The sequence below is a fragment of the Aspergillus steynii genome (assembly GCF_002849105.1).
Source record: "Aspergillus steynii IBT 23096 chromosome Unknown P170scaffold_5, whole genome shotgun sequence".
NCBI lineage: Eukaryota > Fungi > Ascomycota > Eurotiomycetes > Eurotiales > Aspergillaceae > Aspergillus > Aspergillus steynii.
The window spans coordinates 92,165-108,182 of record NW_020194402.1 but is presented as its reverse complement, the minus strand read 5'-3'; the positions used below and the strand labels follow the sequence as shown (position 1 = coordinate 108,182).

General features: G+C 51.7%; 4 protein-coding genes across 4 annotated transcripts; 1 reads left to right on the top strand and 3 right to left on the bottom strand.

Moving 5' to 3' along the window:
- Positions 1–255: 255 nt before the first annotated feature.
- On the bottom strand, positions 256–3,266 carry P170DRAFT_409563 (ferric reductase family protein). Its single transcript, XM_024846790.1, has 7 exons — positions 2,599–3,266; positions 2,502–2,542; positions 2,119–2,439; positions 1,841–2,070; positions 1,727–1,779; positions 1,544–1,665; positions 256–1,494 (listed from the first exon to the last, which is right to left on the bottom strand). Exons 1-7 carry the CDS (start codon positions 3,028–3,030, stop codon positions 393–395), a joined length of 2,301 nt encoding a protein of 766 aa, XP_024702791.1. The 5' UTR covers positions 3,031–3,266; the 3' UTR covers positions 256–392.
- An 802-nt stretch (positions 3,267–4,068) lies between these two features.
- P170DRAFT_510319 (P-loop containing nucleoside triphosphate hydrolase protein) lies at positions 4,069–8,706 on the top strand (the record flags this gene model as incomplete). The annotated part of the gene is made up of 4 exons (XM_024854770.1): positions 4,069–4,528; positions 4,582–4,637; positions 4,974–6,993; positions 7,054–8,706. Exons 1-4 carry the CDS (start codon positions 4,184–4,186, stop codon positions 8,704–8,706), a joined length of 4,074 nt encoding a protein of 1,357 aa, XP_024702790.1. The 5' UTR covers positions 4,069–4,183.
- On the bottom strand, positions 8,429–10,539 carry P170DRAFT_385179 (flavin-containing monooxygenase; the record flags this gene model as incomplete). Its single annotated transcript, XM_024845711.1, has 2 exons — positions 8,429–8,797; positions 8,867–10,539. The coding sequence occupies 2 exons, from the start codon at positions 10,537–10,539 to the stop codon at positions 8,758–8,760; spliced, it is 1,713 nt and encodes a 570-aa protein (XP_024702789.1). The 3' UTR covers positions 8,429–8,757.
- Positions 10,540–10,889: 350 nt separating this feature from the next.
- Positions 10,890–13,522, bottom strand: P170DRAFT_510317 (beta-glucosidase; the record flags this gene model as incomplete). Its single annotated transcript, XM_024854769.1, has 7 exons — positions 10,890–12,197; positions 12,250–12,412; positions 12,461–12,707; positions 12,763–12,985; positions 13,042–13,094; positions 13,158–13,351; positions 13,402–13,522. 7 exons carry the CDS (start codon positions 13,520–13,522, stop codon positions 10,901–10,903), a joined length of 2,298 nt encoding a protein of 765 aa, XP_024702788.1. The 3' UTR covers positions 10,890–10,900.
- Positions 13,523–16,018: the final 2,496 nt, after the last annotated feature.

The window sequence follows — 16,018 nt, the reverse complement described above, 5'->3', positions numbered from 1 at the left end:
ATGTAACAAACATTTCCAGATTCAATAGTTCCACCGGGACGCCTTGGCTACCTGCAAAGAGCCACTAGTGGCGTTTTTACTGTAGCAAGGGGTTGATATATCACATCCGTTGCGTCAGGATCGAACTGGGCCCGAGCGCCTTCTGTAAGGACAGAAAAAATAAACGTGAGACAGTGCGGTCGACCTTAAGCTGTGTAACAGTAAATAATTTTACTTTACTGAAAGATCCCTTACTTGCTACCGGCTGTTCTCGTCGCGATGATGAGTTTGTTGGGATGTCTCTATGTAGTAACTATTTCTTGCGAACCGAAAGTAAAGATGAAAAGATCCAAGCTCCGAAAAAGAAAGTCTATCCCAGAATGCGTTTATCGTGCCCATTCGTAATCCACTATTTACCAACTGAAAGATTCTTCGACGTACCGAATACCTCGGTAGCCCTGGCGCATCGCCCTGTACACCGCAGATCGAGCCTCGTCGGCCATGGCGGGCGGCCCGCATACTAAGACAAGCGCTGAGCAGTCCCGGAGTTGCGCTTCGTGCGCGTGAGCTAAGATGTGATTTTGAAGATCAGGTCGTCCGGTATGAATCTCCAGGTCTTTATCCAGCAGCCCATCATCTTGGCTAGAAGGGTGCGAATTCACGCCAATATGGCCTTCCCCGGGAGAGGTAACGTAGAAAGAAGCATGGAAGCCACTGCGAGTGAGAGCCGTATTCAACTCACCGGTTGCAAGTTGTCGCACAAAGGCCGCTTGCCGAGTCGTCCAAACGAGCTGCATATCTTGGATTTGCGTTGCATTACCATCTGCGGTGGCACATCGGGCAAGGTGGTCCTGGATGTATGGCACTATTGCCGCAATTCCCGTTCCTCCAGCAACAAAGAGAATGGACTCGTAATTCCACAGCGGAAACTCTTCACCGTAGGGGCCCTCCAAGAGAATAGTTGTATCTAGGCCTCGATCCGGGCAGGCTTTGCATTGGTGGCGAAGAGAACGTGTCCAACCGTCAAAAGGCCGAATCCAGAAGATCAGTTTTAGCTGATTGCTTTCTTGTGAGGATTCATCTAAAGATTGGGATTCAGAGCCAGAAGAATCGGCCAGTAGAGGAATCTGAGAGACGTCTACTGTCTGATCGCGTTTCGCAGCATCCGATGGAACGGATGATGTGCGAGAACCCGTTTCAAACGACCAAGTACCGAGGGTAAATGGATGACTTTCCCACCCAGTTAGCCGAAAAGGTTGGTATAGATAGTAATACTGCCCAGCGGTTGGGTGGAGGATCGTGGACCCAGGCATCACCTCCAACCGAATCACGTCGGAAGCTTCGTCGTAGGTTGCCAGGCTGCGGCTATACTGAAGCTCTCTCCCAGCATAGACTCGAACATAAAAATTGCAGTATATAAGGCGAACTAATCGTAGGAATCGATCAAAGGCCCAGACCCCAATGACGGGCCAAAGATAGAGCCAATATTCATGGCCCTCGAAAATAGTCGTATGGCTGATGAGATAGTTAGCAGACGTCAAAAAGATAGAACGGGGTGGCGTACTAAAAACAACCGATGACAGTTGCCACCGAGAAAGCAATATGAAGCAGGAGGAACGTCTCGTAACTTCGACGCCGAAACCAATCCACAGCCGAAGGGAGAACGAGCGCCATGGCCACCATTGCCTACAAACATTCCGAGTTACTTAGAGACGAATAGCCAATGTGGATTCAAAGAAATACTCACCACGGTACCCCAGAATAAATATGGCTTTTGAAGTTTCTTCCAGGCGTTTCCATCTACAAGAAAGATCAGTGTGAGGAGAAGGGAAAGTAAAACCAAATCGGAAAATAGACATACTTTGAATGAACAGGATCAAATATAATATGGTGTGAATCAGGGCCTGGATGGTGGCTATCCAAGCTACGTGACGATGAAATATATTGAATGTCGCGAAGCTCCAACCGGTGGCCCAGAGAAATATATTGTTGCGACCGGCAAACAGCCAGAGTAACGGAAGATTTGCAAACGAGAGAATACCCGTGCGATCCGCCGCATAGCGCAAGAGCTGGGCAGAAATATCTGGCCAACTGGATGATATTAGAAAGGTAAGCGAAAGTCAACCGAGAGGTACTGACTAGATGTTGCCTGAAAAGGTCCGGTAGCCCACCATACATAGAACAATACTAATTACCCAGAAAGTAAAGGTGACTACGGCTTCGACGCGCGTAGGAAACGTCCACCAAAGAATGTGTCGACCATGGGATGGCAGAGGGCTAGCAACGACAAGATGGGTATGAATCCAACTGTACATTCTTCGAAACGGGCTGCCGAAGGTACGGACCAAGGGATGTTGTTGACGACCCATGGAAGCGCGTCGGGACAGAAGGAATTGCTGGATGAAACGATGTAGAGTTCCGACTGCCAGGACTGCGGCCCAGAAACCGTACCCAGCGAAACTATTTTCTTTTGTCAGATTCTCTTCATTGAGCGTCAGGGCTGAGGTGAAGTGCCGACTTACCCGTACGCAAAGTGTGACCACATTTCGAATTGCCAAGCATCCTGCCGGTTACGGCGATTAGCCAATCGAAAATAGACGAGGGGAGGTAAAAACACACAATTGTTCGAAAAGTTCGATCATAATGTGACGTAGAGAGTACAACGGGAGCGTCAAGGGGTAGGTTTCTAGGTATTTCCCCATAACCCACTACTTGCATTCGTTGGATAGCAGTTTCAGTCAGGTTGGCGGCGAGTTGGTCGCGAGGAATCAAATCTAAACCGGCAACCTCGCGACATAGCGTAGCTAGCTGGGAAAGGCCAGCGGCCTGCTCTGACGGGGAGCAGTGCACTTGTGATGAAGCATAGATTGACGTGACTTTCAGGGGGTTCAGGCAGCGTGTATCCCAGAACCCAACAGACGGGCTTCCAGCAAAGTTGATATATCCATATGCGGTATAAATGGCGGTGACACAGCGTTCGTCAGACGGAATGATGCTGGAAGCACCAAGGTAGATATTGGACACCAGCAACAGCCAGCATAGTCCACGCATTGCTGCGATGTATGACCACCAGGAATATGGGTCAGGGAGCGAGCGCAGGGAAGGCAGTACTTCAGCGGGGCATCACGGGAGAATCGGCGGATCCGGCGAGGGTCGAGCAGGACTTCGAAATCAATCTAGTAGGCCGGATGGGAAGTAGAAAAAGGTAAATTGCAGAGAGACAATCCGTCCGTAGGGTTCATATATCCAAGTTGGCCCCGGGATCGGATTACCTGCGCGGTTTGTCGCGATGAGAGAAAGCGGGAGAGCGGAAGGAGGAGGAATCATCCGACGATTATCAGATCGGGTGATATCTAATCTGATCATCGGGGCGGCTGAGTCAGTCTGTCCGTAGACGCCTCAGGCATCAGAGCAAGGACAAACAGCACGTGAGCGGGAATGCCCAGAATCAATCACATGACCTGCACACCGCCGGACGGAGGGAAGACAAATTCAACCGGATTCTGATGGATTATCAGCCCTGGTTGCTTGCCTATACACTCTCCAATACTAGTCTTGAATGATAATGGACGAGGTAGATTGCAGCTCTGCTAACCTTGGGCCCCAATCACCCAAGTTAAGGGGCGCAAGTGCGGAGACGCCGAGACTAGTCTCTCGTTTTCGTTTCCACCCATGAATATATACAAGAAGGCCACCCATTTTTAGGAATCGGGCTTCATTATAAATGAGCCTTTTATGACCCGAGATGACATCAAACCAATCAAACTCAATCACCTCTTTCAGGTTTCCTGTCCAGCTTTATACCCCCTATCCCAACATGCGTGCCTTTTCATTCATTTTTCATTCATTCGATATGGCCTTACGGTCGTCGTCAAGGCTGCTCGTAACCCATCCTTCGAGTTTTTGGGTGCTGGTCTGTCATCCTGCATGCAGCCTTGCTGGGATAACGTCCACGAGGCGGTGCAGAGAATGCCAAGACCAATATCACTCAGTCTGACCGCACGCAAGTCACTGTCGAGGGCATGACGAACACAAATAGTAGCAAGCAGTTTGGACGATGTGCCGCACGGAACTGCAACGACAAATCAGAGCCGATCAAGCAAATTGAGGATGTACTGGAGGGAGGACCCCTTGTCTCGTGACCAGGGAATGCCAGCCTCCCAGCCTTCTTGTTTACCTTTCCTCCCCCTTGATTGAGTCTGCAATGCGTCACTCACCACACACAATGCCCAGTGTTGAAACGCGTTGCGCGATTCTCCACTTCATCGGTCTGGCATTGGTGATCCAACTATGCTTGCCGGTCATAAAGCAGACTGTCCTCTGCCTGTTCACTCGCAACAACGGATACTCGGCCCGTGGGTGCGATGGTAGACATGGCGAGGGAGACGAAAAGACGTCCTGGCATGCAGGCGGAGCAACGAGAAGGCAGATGCGACCATGGATCCTGGTAGCTGTGGTTACTGGCGGCTGTGCCGTTGCTTTTGTCCGTGCCGTGAACCGTCAGAGTAGGCAGCTCGCAACCGAACCCTGGGTGCAATGCCTAGTATGGGTGAGTACGCACCAAAGGTTTTGGTGGAGCTAGAGGCTGACCATTTCATGAAGGTGTTCATGTTGCTTCAATACATCGCAATAGCCACGGAGCGGATGGATACCGCACGGTACGTGCTGAGCTTAAAAGGAGACATTGGCTGCACTGTCACAATTCTTCTTACAACGGTTGAGCTCTGTACAATGCCGGGTCCAAGGGCACCGGCCAATGAACTATTTATTCTGCTCTATTCTAATGTTGCCTTGGGTTTCATGGCAATACTGATTAGCTTTTCTATCCCACGCCGTCATCAAGCCTTCCGTGAAGGCAAGACGGTCGACGGCGAAAGTTCCTCGTCCATTCTCGAACATCTTTCGTTTAGCTGGGCGAGTCCCATTTTAAGAAGAGTCGGCAATGATTTAGCCATTGGGCTTGAACGGCTTCCCGAACTAAATGATAGAGTTAGAGCGAGCACACTCCAAGCCGCCTTTGATCTGGCGAAAGGACAGATGAAGCCATCAAATCTAACATTGTGGCAGATCCTGCCGCTTTTGTACCGAAGGCACTTCATTTGGCAAGTTGCTCTGTCAATACCGCTAGCATCGCTGGCGTTCGCACCGCATGTGGCACTAGGGCAGATGTTATTATTGCTTGAATCACCCACCGAGAGACAGACTAACGCTTTTCTACTTGTCAAATGGGCGGCGGTACTTGGACTTGGTATTGGACTGTCATCGTGGCTCGAAAACTGGCTGTTGTGGATTGCTGAATCCCGAATATCTATTCCCATGAGGCAACAATTATCTACCGCACTTTTCGACAAAGCTACTAGACTCACGTCTCCCAACGGGGATGAGAATAAGAGGGGCTCTACCAAGGCTCATAATGTCATAAATCTAGCGGCTATTGATGCCGCTCGAATAGCAACAATGGCCGGGTTCCTGTACAGCTGCATGCTGCAACCCCTCAAAGTCATCGTCGCTTGCATGTTACTGAGCCAACTGTTAGGATGGCAAAGCCTATCGGTAGGCCTTATGTGCCTAGTGTTAATTTCACCACTTCACTCGGCATGCCTCAAAAGGATATCGACGGCGGAGCACAGTTTGATGAGCTGTCGGGACACCAAGATGAGCACGGTGACCGAGGCACTTCATGGTATCCGTTATATCAAATTTTCTGCCATCGAGAGCAAATGGGAAGAAAAAGTCAATAGACTGCGCGATAATGAGCTGCGAGCGCAGAGGTTTGTCTTCCATTGGCAGGTTTTGAGCTTGACACTGCACCTCCTGGGCCCAGTGCTAGTCTCGGCGGCTTCTTTGGGGATGTATGGCAGATTATATGGTCGCCTGACGCCATCTGTGGCATTTCCTGCATTTTCCATACTTGGATATCTCCAATTCACTATTGGTATTATCCCGGAACTGCTTTCCGGAATTGTAGCTGCGTGCGTGAGCATGAAACGAGTGGATGGATTCTTGGAGGCCCCTGAGACAGTTCGGCATGTGTCGCATAATGATTGTATTGGAATATGTGCCGAAAGTCTGAGTTATGGTTCCGACGACTCCTCAAACCAGGTTGGAGTATTGAACCAAGTTGATCTGAGGTTTCCGCATCAGATGCTGAGCTTGATATGTGGTCCAACCGGTGTTGGGAAAAGCCTGTTGCTGGCGGCTCTGCTCGGTGAGTGCAAGATTGGTACTGGAGCTGTCAAACGACCGAAGCCGGCCTTGTCCAACAAGATATATACTGCCTTCCCTTCCGAGCCATGTTGGATCGTCGACAGCATGATGGCGTACGTTGCTCAAGTCCCTTGGATTGAGGCCGGAACGGTACGTGCAAACATTCTATTTGGTTTGCCTCTTGATGTCCAAAGGTATCAAAAAGTAGTGAATGCGTGCGCATTGACCCACGACCTGAACGAGTTCATAGATCATGACCTCACCGATATTGGCCCCAGTGGCGTTAATCTCAGCGGAGGGCAAAAAGCGCGAGTCAGTTTGGCACGGGCGTTGTATTCCAGAGCTGGAATCCTTATTCTGGATGACATTTTCAGCGCTGTGGATGTGCACACGGCAAAGCATGTATTTGAACACGCCCTGACCGGGGAGTTGGCAGAAGGTAGAACCAGGGTTCTGGTTACACATCATGTCGATCTTTCTTTTGGAAAGACGGATTATGTGGTGCAGCTGGAACATGGGAAGGTGAAGTATGCTGGGGAAATTCAGGACTTGCACTCAAGCGGTGATCTGGTACCTTTGAGAACGAATAAGCATCAGCCGTCAACTGTCGGAAATGTTACTAATGGGGAAGCTGAAAACCTCATCATGCCGGGGACTGAGAAGAAATTTGTTCAGGAAGAGAATCGGGGACAGGGCGCGACTCAGTGGTTGCTTTTCCGTCGCTACATCGAATACAGCGGCGATTGGCCCCGCTGGTCCATCCTGGCAGGTTGTTATGTGGCGTACAATATATTGATTCTTGCTCAGGTATGTCACGCGAGTCAGAATTTCTCATTTGTGCATGACGGATAGCTGACAGTGGATTAGTATTGGTGGATGAATATCTGGACTGCGGGCAGCGAGTCCGCGGCAAGTTATGTTGAAACATGGTACTATTTTCGAATCTATCTTGGCCTTGCAGTGATTGTTTGTCTGGTCGGAGCACTTCGGTCATACATTGCCATGACTATATCGCTCCAGGCATCGTCTCACCTGTTCCGCCGACTCTTACATGTTGTCCTCCGGACTCGAATGCAATGGCTTGACACAGTCCCCGTAGGGCGTATTTTGAACAGATTCACGGCAGACTTTTACATCCTGGATTCTCGATTGGGGCTTGACCTGACCACTCTGCTGAGTTCGGGGATGGACTGTATCGGTGTGATTATGGGTGCGGTTATAGTCCAGCCCATATTGTTGCTTTTCGGCGCATTGCTGCTCTATGGGGCTTTTTGGTATACTGGAAGATACCTTGCGGCAGCCAGGGAAGTCAAGCGCCTGGAATGTGTTGCCAGAAGTCCGATTTACGAACATTTCAGCTCCTCCATGGAAGGGATCGTGACAATCCGAGCCTTTCAACGTACTCAACATTACGTGACGCAAATGCAGGAAAAGGTGGAAAGGCACGCCCAGGCCGTGTGGCACCTGGCTCTATTCAATCAATGGTTTACCTTTCGGATCAATGCCTTGGGTGCTTTGTTCTCTCTCGTGACCGCATTGGCAGTTATCTGGCGAGAGGACGTGACCGGTTCAATGGCTGGGTTTGCCCTCGTGTTTACCAATCATCTGTGTTTTGCACTAGTATCACTCAGTCGCGCATATGCTACCCTTGAGATGGATATGAACGGCGTGGATCGCATATTGGAGTATTCAGACCTCCCCACAGAAGATGGGAGTGGTCATATCCCAAGTTCGGCGTGGCCCGCCGGGGGCCGTCTTGCTGTCAGCGATCTCAAAGTTGCATATGCTGCTGATTCTCCAGCTGTGCTTCGCAATGTGACTTTTGAAGCCCTACCCGGTGAGCGTATAGGAATCGTCGGCCGAACAGGAGCAGGAAAGTCCTCACTGGCTCTAGCGCTATTCCGTTTCCTAGAAGTGCCTAGAGGAGCAATATGTATAGACGGTATAGATATATCGACCATTGCCCTGGGGCATTTGCGACGCCACCTGGCAATTATTCCCCAAAGTCCAGTATTGCTTTCTGGCACTGTGCGATCAAATCTTGATCCATTCGGAGAGTATGCGGATGGCATATTGTCTCATGCTCTAGAGCAGGTCCACTGGACTAAGCTAGCCGGTGTGCCCTCTACGAATGCACTGGATGCTCCAATATCTACAGAAGGGAGTAACTGCTCCCACGGTCAACGCCAGCTATTGTGTCTAGCTCGAGCTATGCTGGCGAAACCAGCAGTCATGATTCTCGATGAAGCGACCTCGGCCGTGGACAGAGATACGGATGAGCTTATCCAGCAATCTATTCGTGCAAATTGCCAAGGAACTACGTTGTTGGTGATCGCGCATCGCATCCAAACGATAGCTGATTTCGATAAGGTGCTAGTGTTGGATAATGGAGAAGTAGTAGAATTCGGACCTCCAGCGACGTTAATGGCAAGAAATGGGCTTTTTACGCAGATGGTGAAGGCAGATGCGAATTGCGGGGCTCGAGAAAACTATCATGAAGCGATTTGTCAAGTAGGCTGACTTCAAAACAAGCCATTTTCCTAATTGTTTGCATGCAATACGACCGATATACTAAAATCGTGCAAGAACGGGAGATGAATCGGAATGAGAACTGCATTTGGGATTTGAACGATCAAAATTGCTGTTCGATGCCGTCATGATATGGCCGGGAAACACTCACTCCATTTCCACATTAAACCCTTTAAAGGACGGTAGAACAGCACGGATCTCTGCATGATAAGCTGGAACCCCAGCGGTCCAGTTCAGCTGCTCAAAGGGCTTGCCGGGGAGCGTTCCACCCATATACGTTGACTTTGTCGTTGGAAAAAGCGTCGCATTGGACAACTCGTCAATGCGATGCTTCCACGCATGCGCAGCAGCTCTAGTTGCGTTGACCGATTTGATGCCCTGACGCTCCATCTGCTTAATTGCGTCGACGACCCACCGACCCTGCACCTCGATGCACGTCGGTCCGTTGCTGAGAGCTGTCGGGGCATGGGGTCCGTACGTCGTAAAGAGGTTTGGATACCCACTGATCGCCAGCCCAAGGTATGTGTGGACTGACGTGGCCCATTCGTCTTTAAGTTCTGTGCCCTCGATGCTGCGGAGACCCATGTTCACAAGAGCGCCGGTGGATACGTCGAACCCGGTGGCGATGCAAATTGCATCCAGCTCATAGTGGGTGCCGTCGGCCAGTTGAAGCCCGGTCTCGGTGATGCGATCGATGGCATTGTTTCGGATGTCGACCAGCTCGACCGTCGGCCGATTGAACTGCTCAAAGTAATCAACTTCCATGCTTGGTCGCTTCACACCCCAAGGATGGGGAGGCTCGAGGGGAGCGAGAAGATCTCGAGTAATGGGGTCTTCAATGCGTGGGCGTACTCGACGAGCCCAGAAATCGTAGACCACGCGATTGGCCTTTGCATCATGCAGGCTATCCTTGTAGTTGGCCACCCACAGCCGGAAGCCACCGGGTTGCCAGAGCCGTTCGAGGAAGGCTTCGCGCTCTTCTTCATTGTCTTCAAAAGTACCTCGTTCACTGAATGTGTAGAAAAACCCTCCGAAGGCCTTTTCGCGGAGCGAGAACAACTCCGGATAGATGGGCTTCAGCTGCTCCTGCTCCTTAACAGTCAACTCCCGCAGCCGCATGGGAACAGCCAAGTTCGGCGTTCGCTGAAAGACCTTGAGCGAGCCAGCAACGGGACCAAGAGCCTGCGTTAGCTGGACACCGGATGCGCCGGTACCTATCACGCCAACGCGCTTGCCCGTCAGGTCGACGCCCTCTTCAGGCCAGAAGGCAGAATGATGTATCACGCCTCGGAATGATTCGATTCCCGGCCAGTCTGGGATATGCCGCTTGGCCGCGAAGCCAGTGCCCACAATCAAGTATTTTGCCGAGGCCTGTCGGCCATCGGTTGTGGTGATATGCCATCGCCCTGAGGACGTGTCGAAATTAGCACCATTGACGAAGGTGCCGAAGGAACAATCCCGTTTGATATCCAGGACACGCTCGACATGGTCAAAGTACGCGCGGATCTCATCGTACGCCGGATAGTTCGTGGACCAAGTCCAGTTTTCCCAGGTTTCGGGGATCGAGAACTGGTATTCAGGGACTTCGGAGTCGACTCTCGCACCAGGATAGCAATTCCAGCGCCACGTGCCGCCGATATCATGGCCAGCTTCGAAGATGACCGCCTTGAGACCGAGCTTGCGAAGCTCGTGTAGGAAGTAGATGCCACTGAACCCAGCCCCGACGATCAAGGCATCAAGCTCGAGATTGTCGGCGTTGGGGCCGCTCGAGCCTTGTCGATCGGCAAAGTCACGAAGATCGGTTTTCATGGCGGAGAGTGGCATGATGAGCAGCTGTGGTGGAGACGAGAGGGAGGGCAACAGATTGGCTTCTTGTACGCGGTGGTGACGACCGTCCCCTCTCGACGGTGACTCGGCAGTGACGCCACTAGAGATGCAGGTCAAGAACAACCCCTCAACCAACTGCCACCGGTATTGGTGGACAACGTCTGAGAAGTACTGCAAGGAGCTAGAGAGACCAGGGATCCCTGCTATACCCCGCTTGATTGGAAATGCAACAAGAAAGTGCAGATGGAGGCGATAGGCTACAGGGCGCCCAGCGTACGACGACCACAAATAAGTTGACATTTAGGTTAAGACCAAAAAAGACCGATCCAGTGCGTGTAAATCCACCTCTAGTTGTGACCTAAATAGCAAACTGCCCCTGAAGGGGGAGATCCCGACTGGACCGGCCAACGAACACATGGTATGTGCCGGTCTGCAACCGCCACTGCTGGGCCTGCACATCCCAAGTGCTGAGATCGCGTCGAGTCAACGAGAACTCGACTTTTGCTGTAGAACCGGCCGAGACATGCACTTTTTCGAACCCTCGCAACTGGCGAACAGGGCCATCTGGGATGCCTACGTACAGCTGGGCCACCTCGTCACCGTCTACCTTGCCAGTGTTCTTCACTTCCGCAGATATTTTCACCAGCTCGTCCCAGAGATGGGGGTTTCCACCTTCCTGGATGGCGGCTGCCGGGGGAAAGGGGCCTGGATTGCTGCTGATCGTGTCGATGCTCAATGACGAGTAGTCATAGGTGGTGTACGACAGCCCAAACCCAAACTCAAACTGCGGATCAATCCCCTGGCGATCGAATGCGCGGTAGTCGATGTATACTCCTTCCGCGAAATCATCCTGCGGGAAGAGCCCGTACGGTTCGTTTGCCTGGGCTGGATGGAGCAGCTTGCCGTAATCCGCAGCCTTCTTTGCGACGGTATAGGGCAATTTACCAGACGGGTTGGCTTGGCCGTAGAGAAGACTCACGACAGACCGTCCAGAATCCTGGCCGGGCAAATGCGCGAAGAGCACCGCAGTGACATTCGGATGATCAACCCACGCGTTCACTAAGCGGATCCCGGCGTTGTGGATGATAACGACGGTGTTGTTACACTTGCTGGCAACGTTTGTCACCAGCTTATCGCTTCCCTCGTGGACTAAGCCGGGGCGGTCCTGGCCCTCGGTCGCGTAGCTGTTGATGAAGACCAGGCAGGCCTCCGTAGTCGGGTTAACGTCGGGATCCTGGGAGGTTACATCCCATAGGAGTGATGTGCCGTCTTGGTACGCCTGCTGTTGAAGAGCGTCCAGGGGCGCGCTGATGTAGGCCGGTGCGTTGGCCCCTGACCCGCCACCAACGTACAACGTGTGGTTCTCCTGGATTGCGGGACTGACGCTCATGAACTGAAAGCTCATGCTTAGCTTGTGGGGTGCTTTAGCATCGTAGCCAAATACTGAGATCAACTTGGGGGACTTGAGTGGCAGAGCGTGGTTAGTATTCTTGACCAATACATGACCCTCAATTGCAGTCTGGAGGAGCGTTTCTTTGGAGTCTGCTGTCTTTCCGATGACCGCCTGGTGAGGCGTATTGAGGTCCTTGGGCATCCCAACACCCGAGCCTGGAAAATTGGTATCCTGATTCAGATGGTACCATGTCGCAATTATTCTATCTCAGTTAGCGAGATAGCTTCATCCACAAAATAGGATGGCCTGCTCACCGAGTCGCCATATCATCCAGACGAGCCGCCTCCATGGTTCCATTGGCGATTGCTTTGGTCAGGTTTGATCCCCAGAGCTGCGTTGTCGGCATGACCATGTCCAACCCAGCATTGGCGGCAGCAATTCCAGCATGCTGGGCACCCCAGTCGGTGATAACATATCCTGGCACTTGTCAGCCAAAGGGCTCGATCCTGAGTGCAGAATGCTGACCTTGAAATCCAAGCTCTGTCTTTAGAAGCCCATTAAGAGCTTTGCTGTTCTGGCATCCGTACGAGTTGTTGATACGTTGGTACGAGCACATGATCGAGGCTGTGCCTGCTCGCACGGCATCTGCGAACGGCCATAAGTAAAGCTCATGCATCGTTTTGTCATCAACGTTCGACGAAAGAGCAGCGACGTTGCGACCATTGAGTTTCTGCGGGTTGCGATACGTCTCTTGCTCGTTGAGAATATAGTGCTATGCGAATTAGCATTCAAGACTCAAGACTCCTCATTACAATGAGCCTGCTTACCTTTGTAGAAGCAGCAACACCAGCCGACTGAATTCCACGGACGGTCTCGTAGACCAAGGCGCCACTGAGGTAGGGATCTGTGGAGTATCCTTCCCAATTCCGGCCGCCTTCAACAACTCTGCCAATGGGACCAACCACAGGGCCGAGGAGAAGATGGACCCCCTTTTTGTGAAACTCGCTACCCATATGAGCGCCTCTCTGACGAGACAGGGCTTTGTTCCAGCTGGCCGAAATAAGTGTCTGATGCAAAATGCGGATTCTTAGTTGATGGAGGCCAACCTTGCACCGTCGTGTATCCCGCTAGACCAGGCGTTTACATAGTCCGTGCCTCGCTATGGACTAGGCGTTAGTTGATCCGAGGACAGACATGGGGATTGGCATGTTTCATCACATACTAGGCCATTTCCCGCATCGGAGACGCAAAGACCGGGAAAGTTCAAGCGAGGAATAGGCGCAATGGTACCGGAACAGCCACTGGTTGGGCTGACTCCAGCCGTCAAGTTGACCTTCTCCTCGGCAGTGAGCTGCGCGACAAGCTTTTTGGCCTTCTCGTAGGCCGCAGCCCACGCGCCAGTACCGGTACCCTCGGCTAGAGATGTCAGTCCACGAAAAGAGAAAAATGGCATTAGGGGGACATACGGGAGGGGTAAACGGGCGGAGAGTGGCCATAGAAATATGTGTCACTGGTAATATTCGACTGCGCTGGGGCAGCCTGGGAGAGAGATGCCACCCCAATAAGACTGACAAGTATACCGCGCATTTTTCGTAAAGACTGTGCACCACGGACTCTCAGTCTCTGGAATTTGCCGGCTATTTATGTATTCACCGGCGGGTGGTAGTTGGCGGGCTGAATGATGCTGTTGTCCCACTACATCACGAGTCCAGGGTTGCATCACACCGGCAGAACATCGGCATAGCAAACTCAGATGACGACGTTGTCATCTGGAGTTGTGAGGGAGGATACTGCATGTCGAACATGGAGAAGCAGAGGTGCATGAGGAATCTCCACATTCCGGTCTGCTCCCCGCATTTTGACGGGCGACTCTCCGCCAAACCCCACACGCTGAAGTCTGGGGAAGGAGGAGAACTCGGCAAAGCATCATCCGATCAGCATCGCCATGGCCGCGTTAGCCCTGGGAAGATTGCCCCCATCTGCGGAATAATTCACGCCGGGCTAGTCGTCGCATTACCGATCGAATAGCATTCCTCATGTAGAGCAGGTGAGAGTTGCGTACATGCCATGGGCTTGGCCAAAAGCCTCCCTGAGTCACGATTTGAAATCAATATGACAAGCAATGCTTGTCGGTCAAAGATCCGGAAGTTTGACCGGGGACACAGGTCATGCCTCCCCACGCCAGACCCACCTCGGGCTTTCCGGCTAGACATATTGACAAATCTCAACGACACAGCTTGTAAACGGAAAGGAAACACGGCAGTTCAGAAGAGGGGTTCGTTTGGGGACCGTCTGTCCGAGTATAGGGATCGACGAGCAACGTGAGACTAGCAAAGCAAGCGCTTGGGCCGCAGGTAAACCTGTTCGTTGTGATGTCTGAGGGCTTCGGACGGGTGTTTCCACAAGTCCCCAGGGCAAGTCCTCTGGGCAAAGCAATTGGTCTTCTGCCTAAATGTGCTTGTGTTGATATGACCAGCATCTCGGCGTGCACGACCCCAATCAGGAAGGTAGTCAGTGGCATGAGGGCAACTTGCAAAATGTCGGGTGAAAGGACCCTGGCAAGAGGTTCATGGTGGGTAGTGCATGGTATGACATAGACGACTTTCATCTAGCGATCGAGCTGAGCGTCGACTTGAGGCATCTTCCAGAGTGGTGCACATAGTCCGTACCACAGACAACGAATCGAAGGAGTCCTGGGATGGCCTGTCACCACCGAGCTTGGTCATTGGTTTATTTTATTCATCACGAAATGCGGAATGGTCGAGATTACACCACCGAGAACTCTCAGACTTCGGCGATCGGCTCAGCCGGAATCACGAAAGTCGGAATTGCTGCGATGAGTTTGAAATCGTGCAAGATGTCAAGGAGATGGGGGTATTCTCTGCCTTCCAGAGTAATGGATCGGACGCGTTGTTATCAGCTCCTCGCGTCATTTCCGCGTTTTCCTTCTTCCTTGGACGATAGGTAGGCAGTGTGTACGATGGGATGTACCGAGCCTGACCAGATGTATGGTAGCCCTGGCATAGCTTGTAGATCCTGAGAAACGTCGCGAACGGAGAAAATGAGGAAGCAGGAAGAAGGAAGAGAAGGAAGGTCGACCGGAGTGGATTTGCATTGTTTGCGCATTGCCGAATACGGCAGCTTACCCGGATTTATGCCATTGCTTACGTAAGGTTATGCAGCCCAACTCTTTATGCACATGCGATGTTTCTACGATGCTTCTTCGCACGATACAGTGGCTGAATACCGATAACGAACGCCAGAAAAGGCTAGGATGACTCTACAGCACAGGCCTGTTTTGGATCAAAGGAGACGGAGTGTGTCTTCTTGCTGGAGAAACCGCTACATTCCACGGCGCACTTCTGTTCAGGTACATATAATTTCCTTCGTCCACACGACCATAGTTTGCCTCCATACCTGCCCTCAAAATTTCTCTTCACGTCTTATTTGTGTGAAATGGCAGCCATCCTACACTATAGTCTTGACTGACCATTTAGTCATCGTGCTTGAGCGCACCAACATTCCCTCGGTAAGCGCGGTTGGCTTCAACGTCCTCCCCGGTAAGCCTGATCGGTTTTGGGGTGCTTGTTCTGCTTGTTCTGCTTCTTAGGCTCCGCCACAGTGCTACCAATGGCTGCGCTGCTCTGCACAGCAAATGTGTAAACCGGCGTTAGTCTACCATTCCATCTGCACCACAGGGAAGACACGGTTTGGCGTGTTCGCTTGGCACACCCCTGCAGTGGCGCTGGTGGGCATTGCCAAACCACTCGTAAGCAGGAATGCTGTCACGACCACGATGTTTCGCAAATGCATTTTGGCACGGAAAGAGGGAATGGATATAAGCGAGCTTTGAAGGACCGGAGGAGAATTCAGTCGTTGAGTGTGTGCGATGGTTTGAAGAGGTTTCAAGGCTTCTAGCGTAGAAAGATGTTAGATAGAAAAGACCACCTTACGAGAAGCCACCATAAGGTTTCAGAACTGACAGTGTGTCATAGCTGTGTGTCCTCATGAAGTAAACCGGATTGAGCCATGGCACATCGGGTCGGCTCATACCTGGTTGAGCAAATGACATGCTAGTTTGTC